The 16,711-nt window shown below is 53.7% G+C and overlaps 1 protein-coding gene across 2 annotated transcripts in view; it reads left to right on the top strand.

Moving 5' to 3' along the window:
* SDK2 (sidekick cell adhesion molecule 2) overlaps nucleotides 1-16,711 on the top strand; it is a 273,296-nt gene that overhangs the window by 119,245 nt on the left and 137,340 nt on the right. For both annotated transcript variants that reach the window (XM_046677439.1, XM_046677438.1), the window contains exon 2: nucleotides 3,268-3,427. In XM_046677439.1, coding sequence (XP_046533395.1) covers nucleotides 3,268-3,427 — 160 coding nt within the window. The remainder of the gene's footprint in view (nucleotides 1-3,267; nucleotides 3,428-16,711) is intronic.

Here is a 16,711-nt window from a genome sequence, read left to right as displayed (position 1 = left end):
ATAGGAAAAAGTGGTATCTTATGGAGTTTTAGTTAGCCTTTCTCTTATCATGAGGTTCAGCATCTTCATATACGTCTCAGAGTTATTTGTAATTCTTTCCTGTGAACCGTTCATATCCTTTGCCCATTTTTCTGTCGGTTTGTTCATCTTTTTCTTATTGATTTATGGGAATATTTTTTATATCAGGAAAATGAGCTCTTTGTCCATGATATAGGTTGCAAATATTTTCCCCCAGGCTGTCATTTGTTGCTTTTTGTTTACGGGTATTTTTTTTCCGGGGCAGAATTTTTGTCTAGTTGAGGGTATCAATCTGTTTTATGACTTTCCGGAGTTTGTGTAGTACTTAGAAAGTACTTGGCGAATACTTCGCCTTGCCAAGAATATATATTTTTAAACCTCTGCAATTTTTTTCTAGTTCTTTTAGAATTCATCTTTCATGTTTAAAACATTGATCCATCTAGCATTTATTTTGAGGTAAAATGTGAGGAAGAGATTCAACTTTATTTTTTTTCCCAAATGGCTTCCTAGCTGTTCCAAAGTCATTTGTTGAATAATTGATCTTTTCCCCACTGACTTGAAATTCTACTTTCATCATATATTAAATAATCCCATATGGATTGGGGTCTATTTCCAGACTCTCTAGGCTGTTGCTTCATCAGTCTGTTCGTACAACAGCACGCTGTTTTAATTATTGCAGCTCTATCATATAATTAAATATCTGTACTAGTCTCCTCTTACTCTTTTTCAGAATTTTCTTGGCTATTCTTTTGTTGTTTTTTAAAGTGTGAACTTTAGAACCACTTTGTATAGTTCAACAAAAAAAATCCATCCTGTGTGTGTGTTTTCAAGTGAGGAAAAGTTTAAGAGAATGACATCTGTATACCGTTGAATCTTTCTCTCCACGATACTCATCCATTCTCATTTTTGCCTTCCCTCCTGAGAAGGTGGCTACCAGGGCTGTTGGGTACAGTTGTGCAAGTTGTATACTGCACAATCCTAGGACTAAGGCTGAAAGGAGCTGCTAGTCCCTGCTAGCAGAGTATGAGCTCTTCTCTCGGGGTAATCTGTGCATCTGTGTATATGATCAATAGGAATAAGAGCTCCTATACCTCTCCTATAGCACGTGCCAGGGGCTTTGCTAAGCACTTATGATCTTAATTTATTTAATCCTCACAACAAATGTAAACTCAATTTACAGCTAAAGAGACTGAGGTGCAAAGAGGTTAAGTAACTTGCCAATGTCAGTGATTTGTGTTACCCGCCTGTGCAGTCATAGCATAGGAATCTCTTCCTGCACATAAGCACACACGCAGACACACATGCAGAGAGACAGACACACGCATGAACACATGCCTGCATACATACACAGTGCACACAGACAGGCACGCACACACTCTATCCCCACCAGTATCCTTTTCCCATCAGTCTTTCCTCCCACAGCACGCACATTCACAGTCCCTGCCATCTCCTGCTTCTGGACGAGGGCGGGACCACCAAGGGACACCGCCTGGCTGTCTCCCCCCATTGCTCTCAGTCCTGCGTAGAACCTCCCGGCAAAGCCCTGGATCCCGATGGCAGGGGCCTTTCAGGAAAAGGGGGTGCGGCCGGCCATACCACAGGGCCTTGGGGAGAGGAGCCTTGGCCTCTTCCGGGTGCCCTTGTGAGGATAACACCAGATCGGGTGCCGAGCACCCAGCTCAGGGCTCCGTGGCCAGCAGGTTCTCGGGAAAGTACATGCCCCCTCTTTCGTCTTCCCCCAAGTCATTATCTCCGGCAGGCGCTGGAATCAACCCATCCGAGCAAAAGTCGCTCGGCTCGTGGCTGACGCCCCTGGGGGAGGCTGAGGAATGAACCGGCAGACGCAGACCGGGAGCAAATTGCCCAGCGAGCCGGTTCACCCAGACGAGCGTGTCTGCGTGCGGAGCGCGTGTGTGCGCGTGGAAGCACACACACGCCCGCCCCCTCTGACTGTTCCGGCTCTGAGTCAGCCCCATTTCGTAAGGGATTTAATCACTCGAGGGCTGGGAATGTTATTGTTTTAAAACAAACGAGTGATGACAGAAACTAACAGAGGGTTTTCAAAAATGGGATTCAAAGGGCTCTTGAAAGCTGCTGGAGGATATGAATGCGCCTTTGAAGTGCGAATGTGCCCATTTGTTAAACCGAGAGCAGAGCTGGCGGGGCGGGAATCATTTTCCTTGGCAAATGCGTGCCTGCTGGCCTCCCTGCCCTCCGCCCCCAGGCCAGAGGTGTGCAGGACTCCAGAAGCAAGGGGCCGGGGTGCTGGCCACTCCCGGAGTACATGCTCTCAAAGAGGCGCCTTTTCAACCATTTTTAAAAAGCAGCATGCTCACATGACAGCTGTGAGGAGTGAAGGAGGGATGTTCCAGGAGCCGCGGTTGAAGCCTCGGTGTCTGGCGGAGAGATGGCGGTCGTGGGTGGGCCTTCTGCGCATGCCCGCACTTGCTCTCCGTACCATCCGTCCACTCCCACGTTTACCCCTCTAGCGGCCCCCACGGGGGGGGGGGTCGGTAGCGGGGATGCGGTTCAAGGAAGACTGCCCCCCAAATAGTCACGAGTTATATACTCCTAAGATTGAGACTCTGGGCATGTGCTGGGGTGCTGTGCAGCCTGGGATGCTGTGCAGCCCTTTGCCTGGGCCTCACGCGAACATTACAGCTTCTGTTGAGTTGTCGGCCTGCGCTAGAGCCTAGGGGGAGGCCTTGACGCAAATGCTGACCCTTTCTGAAGATCACAGATGCCCAGTTCTGGTTAAATCTGAGGGCGAGAGGATGGAAGGATCCTGCAGCCTGGCGGTTGGGGGCCCACTGAACGGACTCTGCCCTTGAAGTCTTCGAGGGCTTTCCCCCAGCCTTGGGAGCAGGATACCCCCCATCATCACCTGCAGCTTGGGTCAACCCACCTCCCTGTTTCCCTAGCGAGAGAAAAACCCAGAAGCAAGGGGTATAGAATGGATGGGGATCCCAAGCAGGCTGAGACGGAAGGTACCAGCATGTGGGGTTGGCAGCAGAGGGGGTAAGCCTGGTGTGGTCTGGGAGGAGGGAGGCGGGGAGCTGGTTGACAGGCTCAGAGGACTCACTATGAAGACAAGACCAAGCTGAGTTCAAGTCCTTCCTAGCCAAGTCACCTTGGGCGAGTGACCTGGCTGCACCCCGGCCATCTGCCCGGGGGCGTGAGGGCGTGAAATGAGCAACCGCACAACGTGAGCAAGTGGTAACCGTGGCTTTGTGTCTCTGTTCCCCGCAGATGACGTGGCTCCCTATTTCAAGACGGAGCCGGTGCGGACGCAGGTGCACCTGGAGGGGAACCGCCTGGTGCTCACGTGCATGGCCGAGGGCAGCTGGCCGCTGGAGTTCAAGTGGCTTCACAACAGCAGGGAGCTGACCAAGTTCTCCCTGGAGTACAGGCAAGCCACGTCTCCCTCCCCCTCCCGCCTGGCTGCTGGGGTCACTGCGTCCCCTGAAGGGGTACCCGGGTGGGGGCCTGTGTGGCAGTGTGGGAGCAGGGGCTCCCACTCCAGTGCTATTGGGAGGCTGGGGTGGCAGAAGTAGGGGTGCAAAGACAGAAGTGGGGAGTCCCCCTACTGCTGAGCCCAGCAGAGGATGGCTGGGGGGTGGGCCGGGAGTGCCGCCCAGATGGAGAGGCCCACGCGCAGTGCACGGGGCAGAGGCGACAACTGGGGTCAGAGAACTCACTACGACCAGGGGAGTCGTGGCTGTGACCGGAAGCCCTTGTTCTCCCCACCCCCTACCCTGGAAGAACCTGCTGTTTCTAGGGGGCACGATTAGAGGGGCCTGGGCCCCGCAGAGGGGTGGGGCATGCTGCAACGTGGGATCAGTGATGAGGTGACATCTTCTGTTCAGGGGAGCAGTTCAGGTGGGACATGGAGGTGGCCTGCCCGGGGCCTTTGGGCTTATCTGCTGCTCCCTATTTGTGCCCATGAGCTCTGGGCCACCCTTCTCTCCCCAGGATGCTGCCAAGTGGGGAGAAAGCAGAGGAGGGAGAGAGCACAGGGTCTCAGCAAGGGCTCGTTTGCTGCTGGAAGTGGGAGTGAGCCAGCAGGAAGCAGCCACAACCCAAACCCCACTGGCCTCCAGCCCCCCTCGCCTCTCTCCCAGTACCCTGCTCCCATCCTTCCATCTAGGCCTTTTTTTATTGGCTCCCAACCCTGTGGCTCGTGATTAATCCCCAGGCCTGATGTGCATAATCGGTTTTGCTGGGGGAAACAAGATTGTCCTGCCCCGGGAATGCTAATACAAATCTGCCCCAGGGACACGAATGCAAATGAGGGGAGGAGGAGTTAGTTGCTGGAGCATCTATCCTTTCCAGAGAACCATCCCTTTCTTTACAAAGCAGGGAGGCCAGAGTTTGGGGTGACCCCCACCCCCAGGTTCCTTCTGCCCTGACCCTGGACTGGATTGGCTGGTGGGTGTGACCAGTTTGTCAAAGGAGGGAGTAGGAGGGGCCAGGGCAGGAAGACCAGCTTCCCCTCTGTGGATGGTGAGGGACCTGGATGGCTCTGGGCCTCCGGTGTCCAGGGATCACATGAGCAGACCAGAGGGACCTCCCTGAGCAGCCCCTGTGACGGTTTTCAGTTGCGGACCCAGAGCCACTCCTGACTGTTGTGTGCACCCCTGGCTCTTTTGACAGTCTCTGTGGAGACCCCCTGCAGCTTCTTGGATGGGGGGCATACTTGAATGGGAACACCAGGAACTTGTGGATGGCATACCGTGGGTGTAAGTGGTGACAGGGTCTCCCAGCCCGCCCTTGACTTTTACCAGCAGGGAGTTGGAGGCAGGATCCAAGGGGGGAGAGTTGGTTCAGAGCCACTCTCTTGGCGCCCTGGAACTGCAAGGACACAAGGAAGGGTGTCACACAGAAGCAGATTCTAGCTCAGCTTGAGGATCAGACTTGCCCAACAATGGAATGGAAGCGGCTCTCTGTCCCTGGAGGCCTCCAGGTGGTGGTCAGGGTCCAGCTGTTGATGATGGTAGTAACAGCTGTAATCACTGGCAACGAAAAGAAGGTGCCGACGTGATGACGTGTGCTCTGTGACTATCTCCTTTAATCCTGCCACCAATCCCACGAGTAGGTTCAGTTATTTTCCCCACTCTCCGGATGGGCAAACTGAGGCTTGGAGAGATTACACACCTCCCCCAAGGTCAGACTGTTGAGCTGGGCTTCAAATATAAGTCGTGTGACCCCAGGGCTGGAGTTCACCATCCACCACCCCGCCTGTCATTGAAGAAGTGCTGCCATCGCTTCCTCAGCATGTGTCCTGAGCAGTCTTTCCGCTAACGGTGCTCCTTCTAGAAAACAGAGGGGTGGGGAGAATGCAAATATTCTGCTTCAGAGCTTGACTGGGTGCAAGTTATTCAGAGGACATAAATGAGCTTCCATTCGGGAAACTCACCCCCTCACCTCCTCACCCCCATGAAAGCTGGCTGTTATGCAGGGCGGCAGCCAGGTGCCTGAGTGCAGGTCTGCTCAGGGTTCTCCTCTGATCGAAGATGTGCTGTGCCCACAGGGACGGTCCGCACCCCATGGGATGGGCTCCAGGACCTTTCGAGGGCTCTTCTGGGAGCATCTGCCTCACTTTCTGCTATTCCCATCTAAGGCAGCGCGCTCCCACCAAACAGGACCATCCCATCGCGGGTCCCAGGACAATTCCCTGCTTGCGTCCTCTCTTCTGCCTTGTCTAGACTGTTCCGTCCCCTCCATTTGAAATATTGCCCCTTCCAGAACCTTCTTTCTCCTGCAGGGCCCCTGCTCTTTCAGAAAGGCTTTCCTGATAGTACACGAGTATGTTCTCAATCTCAGTCCCTCTCTTTCTCACACACCCACACACACACATTTCTGCCTCTCTCTGCCCTTGGTGACTGTCCACAATACACCCCATTACACCTTGTCTTCTCATTATTTACATGGGACACTGCAAGTAGACCACAGAACTGAGGTCAGAGCTTCAGGAACCTAGGCGATCCCAGGGACCTCAGGACTTAGCATCAAGAACGTGGTACCGCCAGGGCCTCTCCTCTCTCGGCTGCTTAACCAGGCCCGCCTCTGGGTTCAGACTTCATTCCCACCTGGTGAGTGACACTGAGAAGTTCAAGGATCACAGGGCACAGCCAGTGATTTCAGAGTAGAAGGAACTGCCCTGCAGGTTTCAGGTAGAAAGCTCCGGGGAAGGATTATGATTGGCCCAGCTTGGATCATCTCTGACCAATCCTGGTGGGCAGCAGCATGGAGCTCGGTGATTGGCCAGGCCCGCATCATGTGTCTGCACCGGGCCATTGGACACTCGCATGGCAGCCCCCACACTAGAGCCACATGGTAGAAAGGAGGGTGAGAGCTGTCAGCAGAAGGGAAAAGGGTGGTGGGACAGACAGAAGCCACCCGCGGCCACTTCACCACCCCTGCCCCGAGTGAGGGCCCAGCTCACAGCAGGTGCTCTTTCTTTCTTCCTTTCCGTTTAATTTTGAAAATTTTCAAATCTTAGAAAAATTCTAAGTATAATGCCATAAATACCTGTATACATTTCACCATTCACAATTGTTAATATTTTTCATCATCTGTGCTCTCTCTCACTCTCTCCATACACACATATATGCATGCACTTTTTTTGCCAAATTATTTAAGAATTCGTTGCAGACGTCATGTCACTTCACCCCTAAGTAGAATTTCCTAAGAACAAAGCATTCTTCTACAGAACCACGACGCAATTTCCACCCTCAGGAAATTTCACATTGATGCAATACCACCACCTAATACGCAGTCCATATCCAGTTTCTCCGTTTGTCCCAATTACGTCCTTTGTGGCCATTTTTAGTGTTGTGATTCAATACGGGATCTAATCAAGGACTGCACGTTGAATTGAGTTGTCATGATCTTTAGACGCCTTAAATCTGGAGCTGTTCCTCATTGTTTTAGCCAATCTTTCATGGCATCACACAGTTTTGAAGAATGTCCTCTAATGAGGATTTGTCTAGTTATATCCTTATAATAACGCTCATGTTAAACCTTTTGGGCAATAACGTAACGTAGATGTGCATCCTTCTCAATGCTTCATGCTTGAAGGCACACAGTGTCAGTCTCCCCTATTATTGGTCATGGTAGGTTTGAGCAACCGGTCAAGGTGATGTTCACCAGACTTCTCCATTGTCGGATATTGAGGTATCTGTTTCCCTTCAGATGATGCCTTGAGACTGTGTGAATATTCTCTTCCCAGGAACCTCCCACCCAGTGGTTTCGTATCCATTGATGGGTCTTTCCTGAATCATGGTGGTTGTGAGAAGGAGATTTCCTATTTTTATCATTCCTCTTACTTATATTAGTTGGCATTCTTTTGTGAAAAAAGATCTTTCCTTTCTCACCCCCTTTAAAGTAATTTAGCATTAGTATGAACTCATGGATAGTTTTTTCTATTCGATGTGTTTTAGTTCATCCCTGTCATTATTCATTTTGATGCTCATAGTAACCCAAACTTGGCTAATGGAGCTTCTTCAAGCTGGATCCTGGGTCCTTTTGACATGTCCTCAATGGATTTCTAGCACTTTCTTGCTTTTTGGCTCAAGAAAATGTTCCGGATTCCCCTTTTAAATAAATGCATCCTGATAATTACATCATGTAGGAGGCTGGCCAGCTTCTCATCCCCTGGTTCTTTGACCACTGCTTGCTGCGGAAGACTTCCTAGTCTCTTGCAAACCCCAGGCTTTGAGTTGGGTGATAATATCCAACTTTCAGGCAGAGAGATGGCTTAATTTACTCTGCAAGTTGAGAGAAAATAAGATTGGAAGTGCTGCCATAAATTTAGCTATGTTTCCTACCTCGTCTCCAAAGGAAGTTTGTATTCACGTCCAGTCTGCAAGGGTCTTTATCCTCAGTGGAATCTGTAACAGAATGGGCCTGATGTGTGTGGAACATCTACACACAGGCACCCTGTGCATCCTTCTGAGGACGTGTGACTATGGCGAGTGGATGGGCCCGCATCCCTCTGTGGGGGGCAGAGTGGGAAGACATTGGCCTTTGGAGTTAGATCCACCTGAATACAGTCATGCCCCTACCACTTACCAGCTCTGGGACCTTGACAGAATGAGTGAGCCACCCTGAGTTTATTTTCTCATCCTGGAATCAGGCACAGTAATGCCTACTTTAGAGGGTTAGAGTAAGGATTAAATGAGAGTCTGTGGGACCAGCCCTGTCCCTGGTGCAACAGACATGAAAGTGATGGTACCTGTTAGGATTATACAGGGTGTCTGTGTCGATGGAATAACAGAACAAATCTGGTAACAACCCACCAGAAGTCACACATGCCAGTGAGCACATCTCCTCCCAAGCGGTCGCGGGGGCTCTGTGCACCTGTTCCAAGGACACCGCTATGGCCCACCAATGACCCTTTCTGGAACTCCTCTTTGTCGAGTCCTGTGAGAGCCCCTTGTTGGTGATGTATCTTTATCCATTCTCATACCAGCCTTGAATTCCCAGTTTGAGAAATAAAGTGGCTACAACAGTTGGGGGGTACCACTTGGATACAAAGCAATATTGGACCCTAAAGACATGACATCCCTTTTCCCACGTGGGTGGGACACTGCCTGGGAAGACGCTCCCAAAAGTTTAGACATTGTCCCCACTACCCACCCCTCCTGTGGAACAGGCGCACACGGTGACTGTCGGTGTGCGTGTTGGGGGTGTGTGGAGGGAGGATGAGCACAGTACTCATTGGACGCACAAGGTCTAATGTGTTTGTTAGAGCCTCTGTGTGTGTGTGTGTGTTTCCTTCATGGTCTTGTGTACATGATTAACAGTTGTGAGCGTGCGTCTGTGCAAAGCTTGCAAGTGTGATTGTGTAACTTCCTGACTGTGGGAGGGTAGCTCACATAAAGGTCAGGCCCTCTTGTGTTGTCGCTGGAGCCTCTTCCATCAGCTGGTCCCCCACACTCCCCCTCTGTGCTCCCCTCCCCTCCCCCCCTCGCCCCTCCCCTTCAGGGACCATCTCCCCAGGCTGAATCAGTTCAGCCTCACTTTACATCCGTTTCACCGGTCAGAGCGGCATGGCTGGGGAGACCCCAGCAGCACTAAATGTCGGATCAGGCAGGGGCACGGGGGAGGAGGGAAGGAGGATGGATGGCAGCCACCTGTCCTTGTAACCACATCCTGGCGAAGTCATCAACCAGATTATTTTGTCCCGCCCTAGTATTGCCTTCTCCCACAATTATTCTCACACTTAAAAATCAAATCAGGGGCCGGCCCGGTGGCACAGCAGTTAAGTACGCATGTTCTGCTTTGGCGGCCCAGGGTTCACTGGTTTGGATCCCGGGTGCGGACATGGCACCGCTTGGCAAGCCATGCTGTGGCAGGCGTCCCACATATAAAGGAGAGGAAGATGGGCATGGATGTTAGCTCAGGGCTAGTCTTCCTCAGCAAAAAAGAGGAGGATTGGTGGCAGATGTTAGCTCAGGGCTAATCTTCCTCAAAAAAAATAAATAAAAATAAAGAAAATCAAATTAGAAAAACAAGTCAGCTGGCAGATCTCACACACACACACGTACACACTTAGATTCCTACACACAACCAGGTACACACGCTCAAAGGAGAGCCACTGTTTATGGAGGTTCGCTCGGTGCCAGGTACTTCCCAAATATCATCTCACAGCAACACACAGAGGTGAGCGTCATTGCTCTCCTTTTGCAAACAAGGAGCCTGAAGCTCAGAGAAGTTCCGGAACTTGCCTGGGGTCATCCAGAGAGCAAGTGGCAGACCCAAGAGGTCTGACTGGACTGTGTTCTTGTCCTTTCTGCACAGACACACACAGCTTCCCAATCCGGCTCTGTCTGCCCCGCTCTTGTCACTGTGTGTCATTCTCCTGGCCCAATAAGCAGGAAGCCAGGGGCCCCTCGGACCCTCCTGAAGGGCAAATGTGAGGGTGTGAGACCAGCTGAGGCCCAGTCCTGCCCCTGGGGCCCCAGATGGTCCCTGGGTGGCGTGAAACAGAGCAGGTGTGTGGAGGGGAAGCTCAGGCGAGCCAAGCCGGGCATCTGGCCAGTCCCAGGCTGGGCCCCCAGGCCTCTGCCCAGCTGACGTCCCTTGCGGTGGGCCTGTGGTGTCAGGGAACTGCCCAGGCTTGGCAAGGGGAGAAGAAAGCCCGGCTGAGGCAGAGACCCACGCGCACGATGGCCCCAGAGAGGGGCACAAGGCAGGGGACACGCGTACAGAGCTGCTGCAGCCTTTGAAATTCTTCAGAGGAGAGGATGAAGGGAAACTCATAAAGACAAAGCCAGCTGCTCTGTGTCTCGCTGACCCTCTGGCCTCTCGTCAGAAGTGAGAGCAGGCAGCAGAGGTGGGGAAGGCAGAGACCCACAGGCTTCCCAGAGGGCACGGGAGCACATGCCATGTGGGTGCCAGGAACTGAGCCAAGCTCTTACCGGCAGCAGTTTTGGGAGATTGGTGCTATTGTTATCTCTGTCTCATAGCTGGGAATCACAGCTCAGAGAGGTTCAGCAACTTCCCCAAGATCACACAGCCAGAACTGGAAAGTCAGATTTCACCCAGGATCTTTCCGACCCCAAGCCTGCATCCTCCTCTGCTCTGAGCTGTCTTGCCGTGCTTGTCCTTTCCCAGGGTAGCGACACTGCTGGGGCCCAGCTTTCTGGGGACTTTTTCCCTGCCTGCCTTCTAAACCGCTGCACAAGGAGAACTATTCACAGCTAACACATGGACCTTACCATGGGGCCGGCCCTGTTCTGAGTGCATCATGTATGTTAACTCTCGTTAAGGAACACTCCGGAAGATCATCTACCCCGTGCTGGCCTGTGTCGGCCGCCGTCACTCAGGTTCTTGTTCTCAATCCCTGAACATCAGCATCTCCTGCCGAGGAGGCATCTTGAGAGTGAGGACTGCGGGGCTTCGAGGTTCAGCCCCCTCCCTAGGGCCCAAAGCTGTGGCACCAAGACGAGAGCCAGGTCTTCTCCCCCCGAGCCTGCCGCAGGACCGTCAGGAGATGCCGACATCTCGTTCATCAGGTAGAGATTCAGGACCTGCTGCCTGCCTGGCGCGGGCACAAGCTGGACGAGGACAAGACGACAGTGCCCGCCCTCCTCCCCACTGTGGAAACGTGTGTTCAACCCAAGGAGCAAGCTGTGCACTTGTGGCCCCCAAGTGCCTGGACTGAGGAGTGACAGCAGGTGACAAGGCCAAGGGAATGTCCTAAAGAAATGGGGGCAGCCTCTGGAAGGTGCACAGCTTGAACCGGGAGGGACGAAGCCATTGGAGGTGATGGGTGGTGAGTGGGGGAGGCCCTCCCCGCATGCAGACACTGGGTGCTGGTGCCCTGATGCTAGATGAGACAGGAGGAGCCTTGCCTCATAGAGCACGCAGTCCAGAGTGGAGGCAGGTTCACAATTCTGCAAGTATTAATGGACTTCGCTTTTGATAAGTGCTATCCAGGGAATGTACAGGTCAAAGACAACATTTCTGAGACCTAGAGAAGTAGTAGAGATGGCTGGAGGCCAAGCTCCAAAAGTGGAGGCTGCAGGGCGAGGTGTCGGGGGTGGGGGGGCGGGGTGTACAGACATGGAGGTGGGAGCAGCTGAAAGAAGGCCAGTACGGACAAGGAGGGCAGGACGCTGGAGAAATGGACAGGGATGACCAAGTGGGGGCTGGTTGGCTATCTTAGGGAGCTCTATCTCATGCCAAAAACTATGTTGTGGAGCCTTTGAATGGTTTGTCACGGGGAGGGGACATGATCAGATGTACATTTGAAAAATATTTAGCCAGGCAGCTGGGTGGGAAGTGAGCTGGAGGACAGAGGTTAGGAGCTGGGCTGGGCAGTTGTCAGGGGAGGGGGTGATGGCCGGGGCCATCTTGGAGACAGTGGAGGTGGGAGGAATGAATGGAGCTGAGACAGATTTAGGAGGTAGAATCGACAAGATCCGACGATCAGCCAGACCTGGGGAGTGAGGGAGGAAGGTAGGTGGTGAGGCAATTGATGAAGGAAACGCTGGAAGAGCAGGGGCTTATGGGAAGTCGCTGAGCTCAGTGTTGGACGCTTGGTGAGACATCAGGTAGGCATGCGCAACAGACAAGAAGATACTTACGCCTGGAACTGAGCAGAAAAGCCTGAGCAGAAGATGCTGATTTAGGAATCACCAATGTCAACATGACAGCTGACACCACGGGAATGGGCAGGATGAGAGAGTGGACACAGCACCGAAGAAAGAGCTCTAGGGTCCCAGAAGGTAAATACATAACAGAGGCAAAAACCAGCCCAGCAGAACGAAGCCAAGAGGCCAAGATGGAGGAGGGAAACCTGGAGATGGGGGTGTCATGGAAGGGAAGAGGATGGTTTGAGAAGGACCAAGCACTCAGCTGTGTCAGCTGCTGCTGGATGCTAACAACTGTCGGTAAGATTTAGGGACATAGACGTCGGTGACCTTAGGGAGATTGAGGATGGGCAGGTTGAGGAGCGTGTGAAGGATGAGGAAGCGGAGGCAGGGATGAGCCACCATGAGATGGACAGCTGATGCACGGTGCTGCCCTGGGAGTGAGGGAGACGCGGCTGGCACCAGGTGGCACAGGGAGGACCGTAAATGCCAGGAAGAACACTCTGAGCCACATCCTGTGGGCAGTGAGAAGTCTTCAGAGGATTTTGGTCAAGGGAGCACAGGATCCTGTGTAACCTGGTCCTTGCCCCTCTTTCCAGCCTCCTCTCTCACCAACCCCCTTCGCTGATGGGCTGAACGAGGAATTTACTGACGGTCTCTGCTATTAATACCACCACCCTTTTGCTCACCTCTCTCCTCCACCTCACACACTTTTGGTACCTGATCATCCAAGATTCACCCCCAGCGTCCCCCCAATATGAATTTCTGTCCTGACCCTAACTCACTGTATGCCTTTGGGCAGATTACTTAATCCTGGCCTCAGTTGCCCAGTCTGTCAAATGAGGATGATAAAGCTAATAGCTACCTCCTGGGGCGCTGGTGAACGTCGCATGAGACAAAGCATGCAGATGGGTGTCTGGGCATCCATGGCACTAGAAATGGAAAGGGTGGCCTGGAAGCCATGAAGTAAACACTGGATGCCGTCCACCTCTCTCCTCCCTGTAGGGCAGGCTATCCACCCCCCGCCGGTCTCTCTGGCCCCGGTCTCTTTCCTCCCCTCCTGAGAGGTCCAGGCTCCTCCTCCTCAATGAAGCTGGATCCCATCACCAGCCTCTTTGGAGATTTACTCTCATTCGGCCATCAGCGTGGACATCTTTTCTGAGAATGAAGGCTGCTGGTGAGAAGACTGAAGCACAAGAATTAGTTATCATGGGCATAAATTGAATTTTAATAGAGATGTATGTGGCATGGAGCCAATGTACTCAGGCAGAGGGAAGGTAGTAATTAAAAGTTAACGAGTTTAGAAATGTCGTAATCCTCAGGGAGGGCTGGGGAGGTGGGCCAGGAGGAGGAAGAGGTCCCCAGCCGAGCGTGCTGTCCTTCCCCTGAACGAGGCTGCTACCCCCGCCCCTGAGCATCCTGGGGAGGGAGTGGGGCTGCAGGGAGCCAGCAGGCCCCGTGGGCCCACCTGCCCACCCCGCCTGTCTGCACATACAGGGCGAGCCTCCAATAACGGGGGTGGTAGCAGAGTTTGAAGGACGCTCAGACAGCCCCATATGCTACCCGTGAGGAAGACAACAACCGGGGAAGGGTTTCTCAGCCTGGGCACCATGAACACCTGAGGCGGGATAATTCCTCCTGATAAGGGGCTGCCCTATGCATTGAGGGGTGTTTAGCAGCATCCCTGGCCTCTGCCCACTACATGCCAGTAGCCCCCTCCCCAAATGTGACAACCAAAAATGTCTCCAGACATGGCCAAATGTGACTTGAGGGCCACATCAGCGCCATTGAGAACGAGTGATCTAGAACGAGATGCTGGTGCCCCCACCGCCAGGCTCTCCCAGCTGGGGCCAGAGCTGCTCCTCTGCAGACAGGCGTCCTGCCACGCTGGGATCAGGGCCTGGCCTGGCTCAGGCCCAGCTCGCCTGGGGTGGGAGGAGGTGAGGGCAGAACTGGCCAACCACCCTCTAGCCCCTCTTGGGGGCCTCTCCTGCCCCCTCTTTCTCTTTCCATGATGATCCGAGTAGACAGTACTTCCTGTTGCACAGAGTTTCTTTCCTCCATGCTTCCTTTGTTCCTTGGCTTGGAATGAGCAAGGCAGGTAGGACAACTCCATCGCACAGACGAGAAGACAAGGTTCAGAGAGGCCCAGGGCCTGGCCCAAGCTCCTCCAGCTGGTGAGCCTCCTTCTCCCAGTTGGGGCAGGAGCCTCCAGCTCCCAAAATGTGAATAATGCACTCTGGTCTCCTCTGGGCAGTCCTGCTTAAAGTGCTGGCACAAAGGTTGAGGCCACTGTTGGAAGAGAACATGGGGTCACCTATAGCAGCCCCGACCCTGTCCCCGCAGGTGCCCAGGAATGCCTCCTGACACGGCCCTGAGACCCCAAAGCCTGGCGCATCCTCCTACCCTGGGTTGGGCCCCCCCCCCCGCTTTAGGATAAGTCCTTCCTGGACCTGAGAGGCCAGCCCCAGCCTTGGGGTTTGCTGAGTGACAGGAGAGAGGCAACCAGGAGAGCCCCAGAGGGTCAGGGCAGGTGGTGGGCGGCGAGCGGCACAGCTGGCTCCCTGTGCCTCAGGTTGACGTTGCAATAATTATGTCAATTAAGATGAATAAGTTCAAAATGTAAGGGGAAAGAGAGAAAAAAGAAGCAAAAGTCTCTCAAACATTGGCTCTCTCGGTTTCTGTAGCACCATCTCCTCACACTCTCACTAATGGGTCCTGGCTTAGGGAGGAAGTGGGCCCCCCACGCCCGAGGAAGTCAGAGAGGGATGGTGGGTGTCACCTCGCTGGGCCCGAGCTTAGGGATGTGGGACCTTGGGGACATGCCCAGGGTCTTCAGAGAGTCACACAGTCATAGAATGGCTTCACTAAGGCCTGGGCCAAGCCCTTTGTCTCATAATTGGGACACCGGGGCCCTGAGGGGAAATGGGGTGTGAGTCAGTGTCAGAACTGGAATTCAAACTCAGGCCCCCTGAGTCTCCATCCATTGCTGCCTGGGTTTAACTGGCTACCCAGCTGTGCGGTGTTCCAGCGTGACAGAAGGCAAAGACTCCAAGATCCAGGTTGATCTGGTGACCTTTCCCTCGCGAGGCTGAGCATCTCAGGATATGGGAGGGACTGGGGGCATTGCCAAGCTCTGCAAGACCAAGGCTGGACCCTGGACCACTGGTTCTGCCTGCGCCTCTCTGAGTTCCCTCGGTGTCCCCGTGGTTGAGAGCATTACTCCGAAGCATCGTGCCCCTAAAGACCCTTTGGGGTGGGGCAGGGAGGACATTTCCGTGAAGCCGTGGGTCCCCCTGAAGCTGGGCAGGCAGGGAGGAGCTGCTCTCTCAAAGGCCCACGTGTGTCCCTGCGTCTCTGACACGCTCAGTGGGCACCCTCTGTTTGTCCATCCACAGTGCATGTGTAGTCACCCAGGATGACCCACCACACAGGCACACACGGTGTGCCCTTGTCAGAGTTACCATGTTCACTTCTCACAGGGCAGCCTGAGGAGTCCACAGAGCAGTTACTGGCTTCCCATTTCATAGATGCGGGAACTGAGGCACAGGGGGGAAAGCGACACGTCTGGGGTCACACTGCAAATCAGGGGGAGAGCGAGGGACGCAGCCCCACTGCACGGAACAGTCTCAAACACACAGGTGTGCACACACGAGCCACACCCCCTCTTCTCCCCCCTGCCCTCCTCCCACTGTCCAGTGACTGATGGATCCTCCGCAGACAGTCCCCACAGCCCTGGGGACAGGTGGCCGGGAGCCCAGACTCCCCAGAGTGGGGAACAGAACATGCAGATGAAGCTGGCTGCTGCCCTTAATGAGAGGCTCCCAAGGAAAGCTCTTCCCTGATGAACTGAGGCTATTTATTTCCACCACAAGGAAACTTCACATGCAAATTAGGAAGGGTTTGATCATTCATCACCTGAAATTGACATATTTGAATTTGGCCTGAATCTCTGTTAACCAATGCACGGAGATGAGTGTAGGGCGGGCAGGCAGGCCCCGGGGGCCTTGGGGAGGCGGGGAGAGGTGGTCCCCATCAGAGACACATGTTTTTTTATCTAGGATATTTCAGTGTATGGAAATGAGATGTTCATTCTCTCTCCTCACACAGCTGGCCTGGAGACCCCAGCTTGCCCTGAGGACCTCTCTCTTTCTTCCTCCCTCCCCAGATCATCGTGCGGATGCCCCATCCCCCTGGCTCTCAGCCAGGACACAGAAACTAATTAAATCTTGACTCAGTTCTGCGCTCAGGCAGGCAAATGGTCCAGACAGATGCCCGGGGAGTTGGTAATGACCCCTGCTTCCTGGGGGCTTCCTCGGTGCCCAACTTCCCCCTCTCTACCCGTACCCTTCAGAGCCCCCCCTCAGGCCCATTCATGGGATTTCTCAAAGTGGGAGGGTTCCCTTGGTCTCTGCCCTGTGTCCTTGTCCCCCCAAGAGGGCACAGTCCACTCTTCTGCTCTTTGACTGATGAGGCACTGGGGTGTCTGTGACTCTGAACTTCCCATCCCAACCAAGGAAGAGGCCAGCTCCCGGTCAGCTGCCCACATCCCAGGAGCACAGAGCCTCCTCATGGTAGGCTTGGAGGAGGGG

This window comes from Equus quagga, chromosome 11 (genome assembly GCF_021613505.1).
Source record: "Equus quagga isolate Etosha38 chromosome 11, UCLA_HA_Equagga_1.0, whole genome shotgun sequence".
NCBI lineage: Eukaryota > Metazoa > Chordata > Mammalia > Perissodactyla > Equidae > Equus > Equus quagga.
The sequence above is the reverse complement of the archived record's forward strand: the minus strand, read 5'-3'. Positions and strand labels throughout refer to the sequence as shown.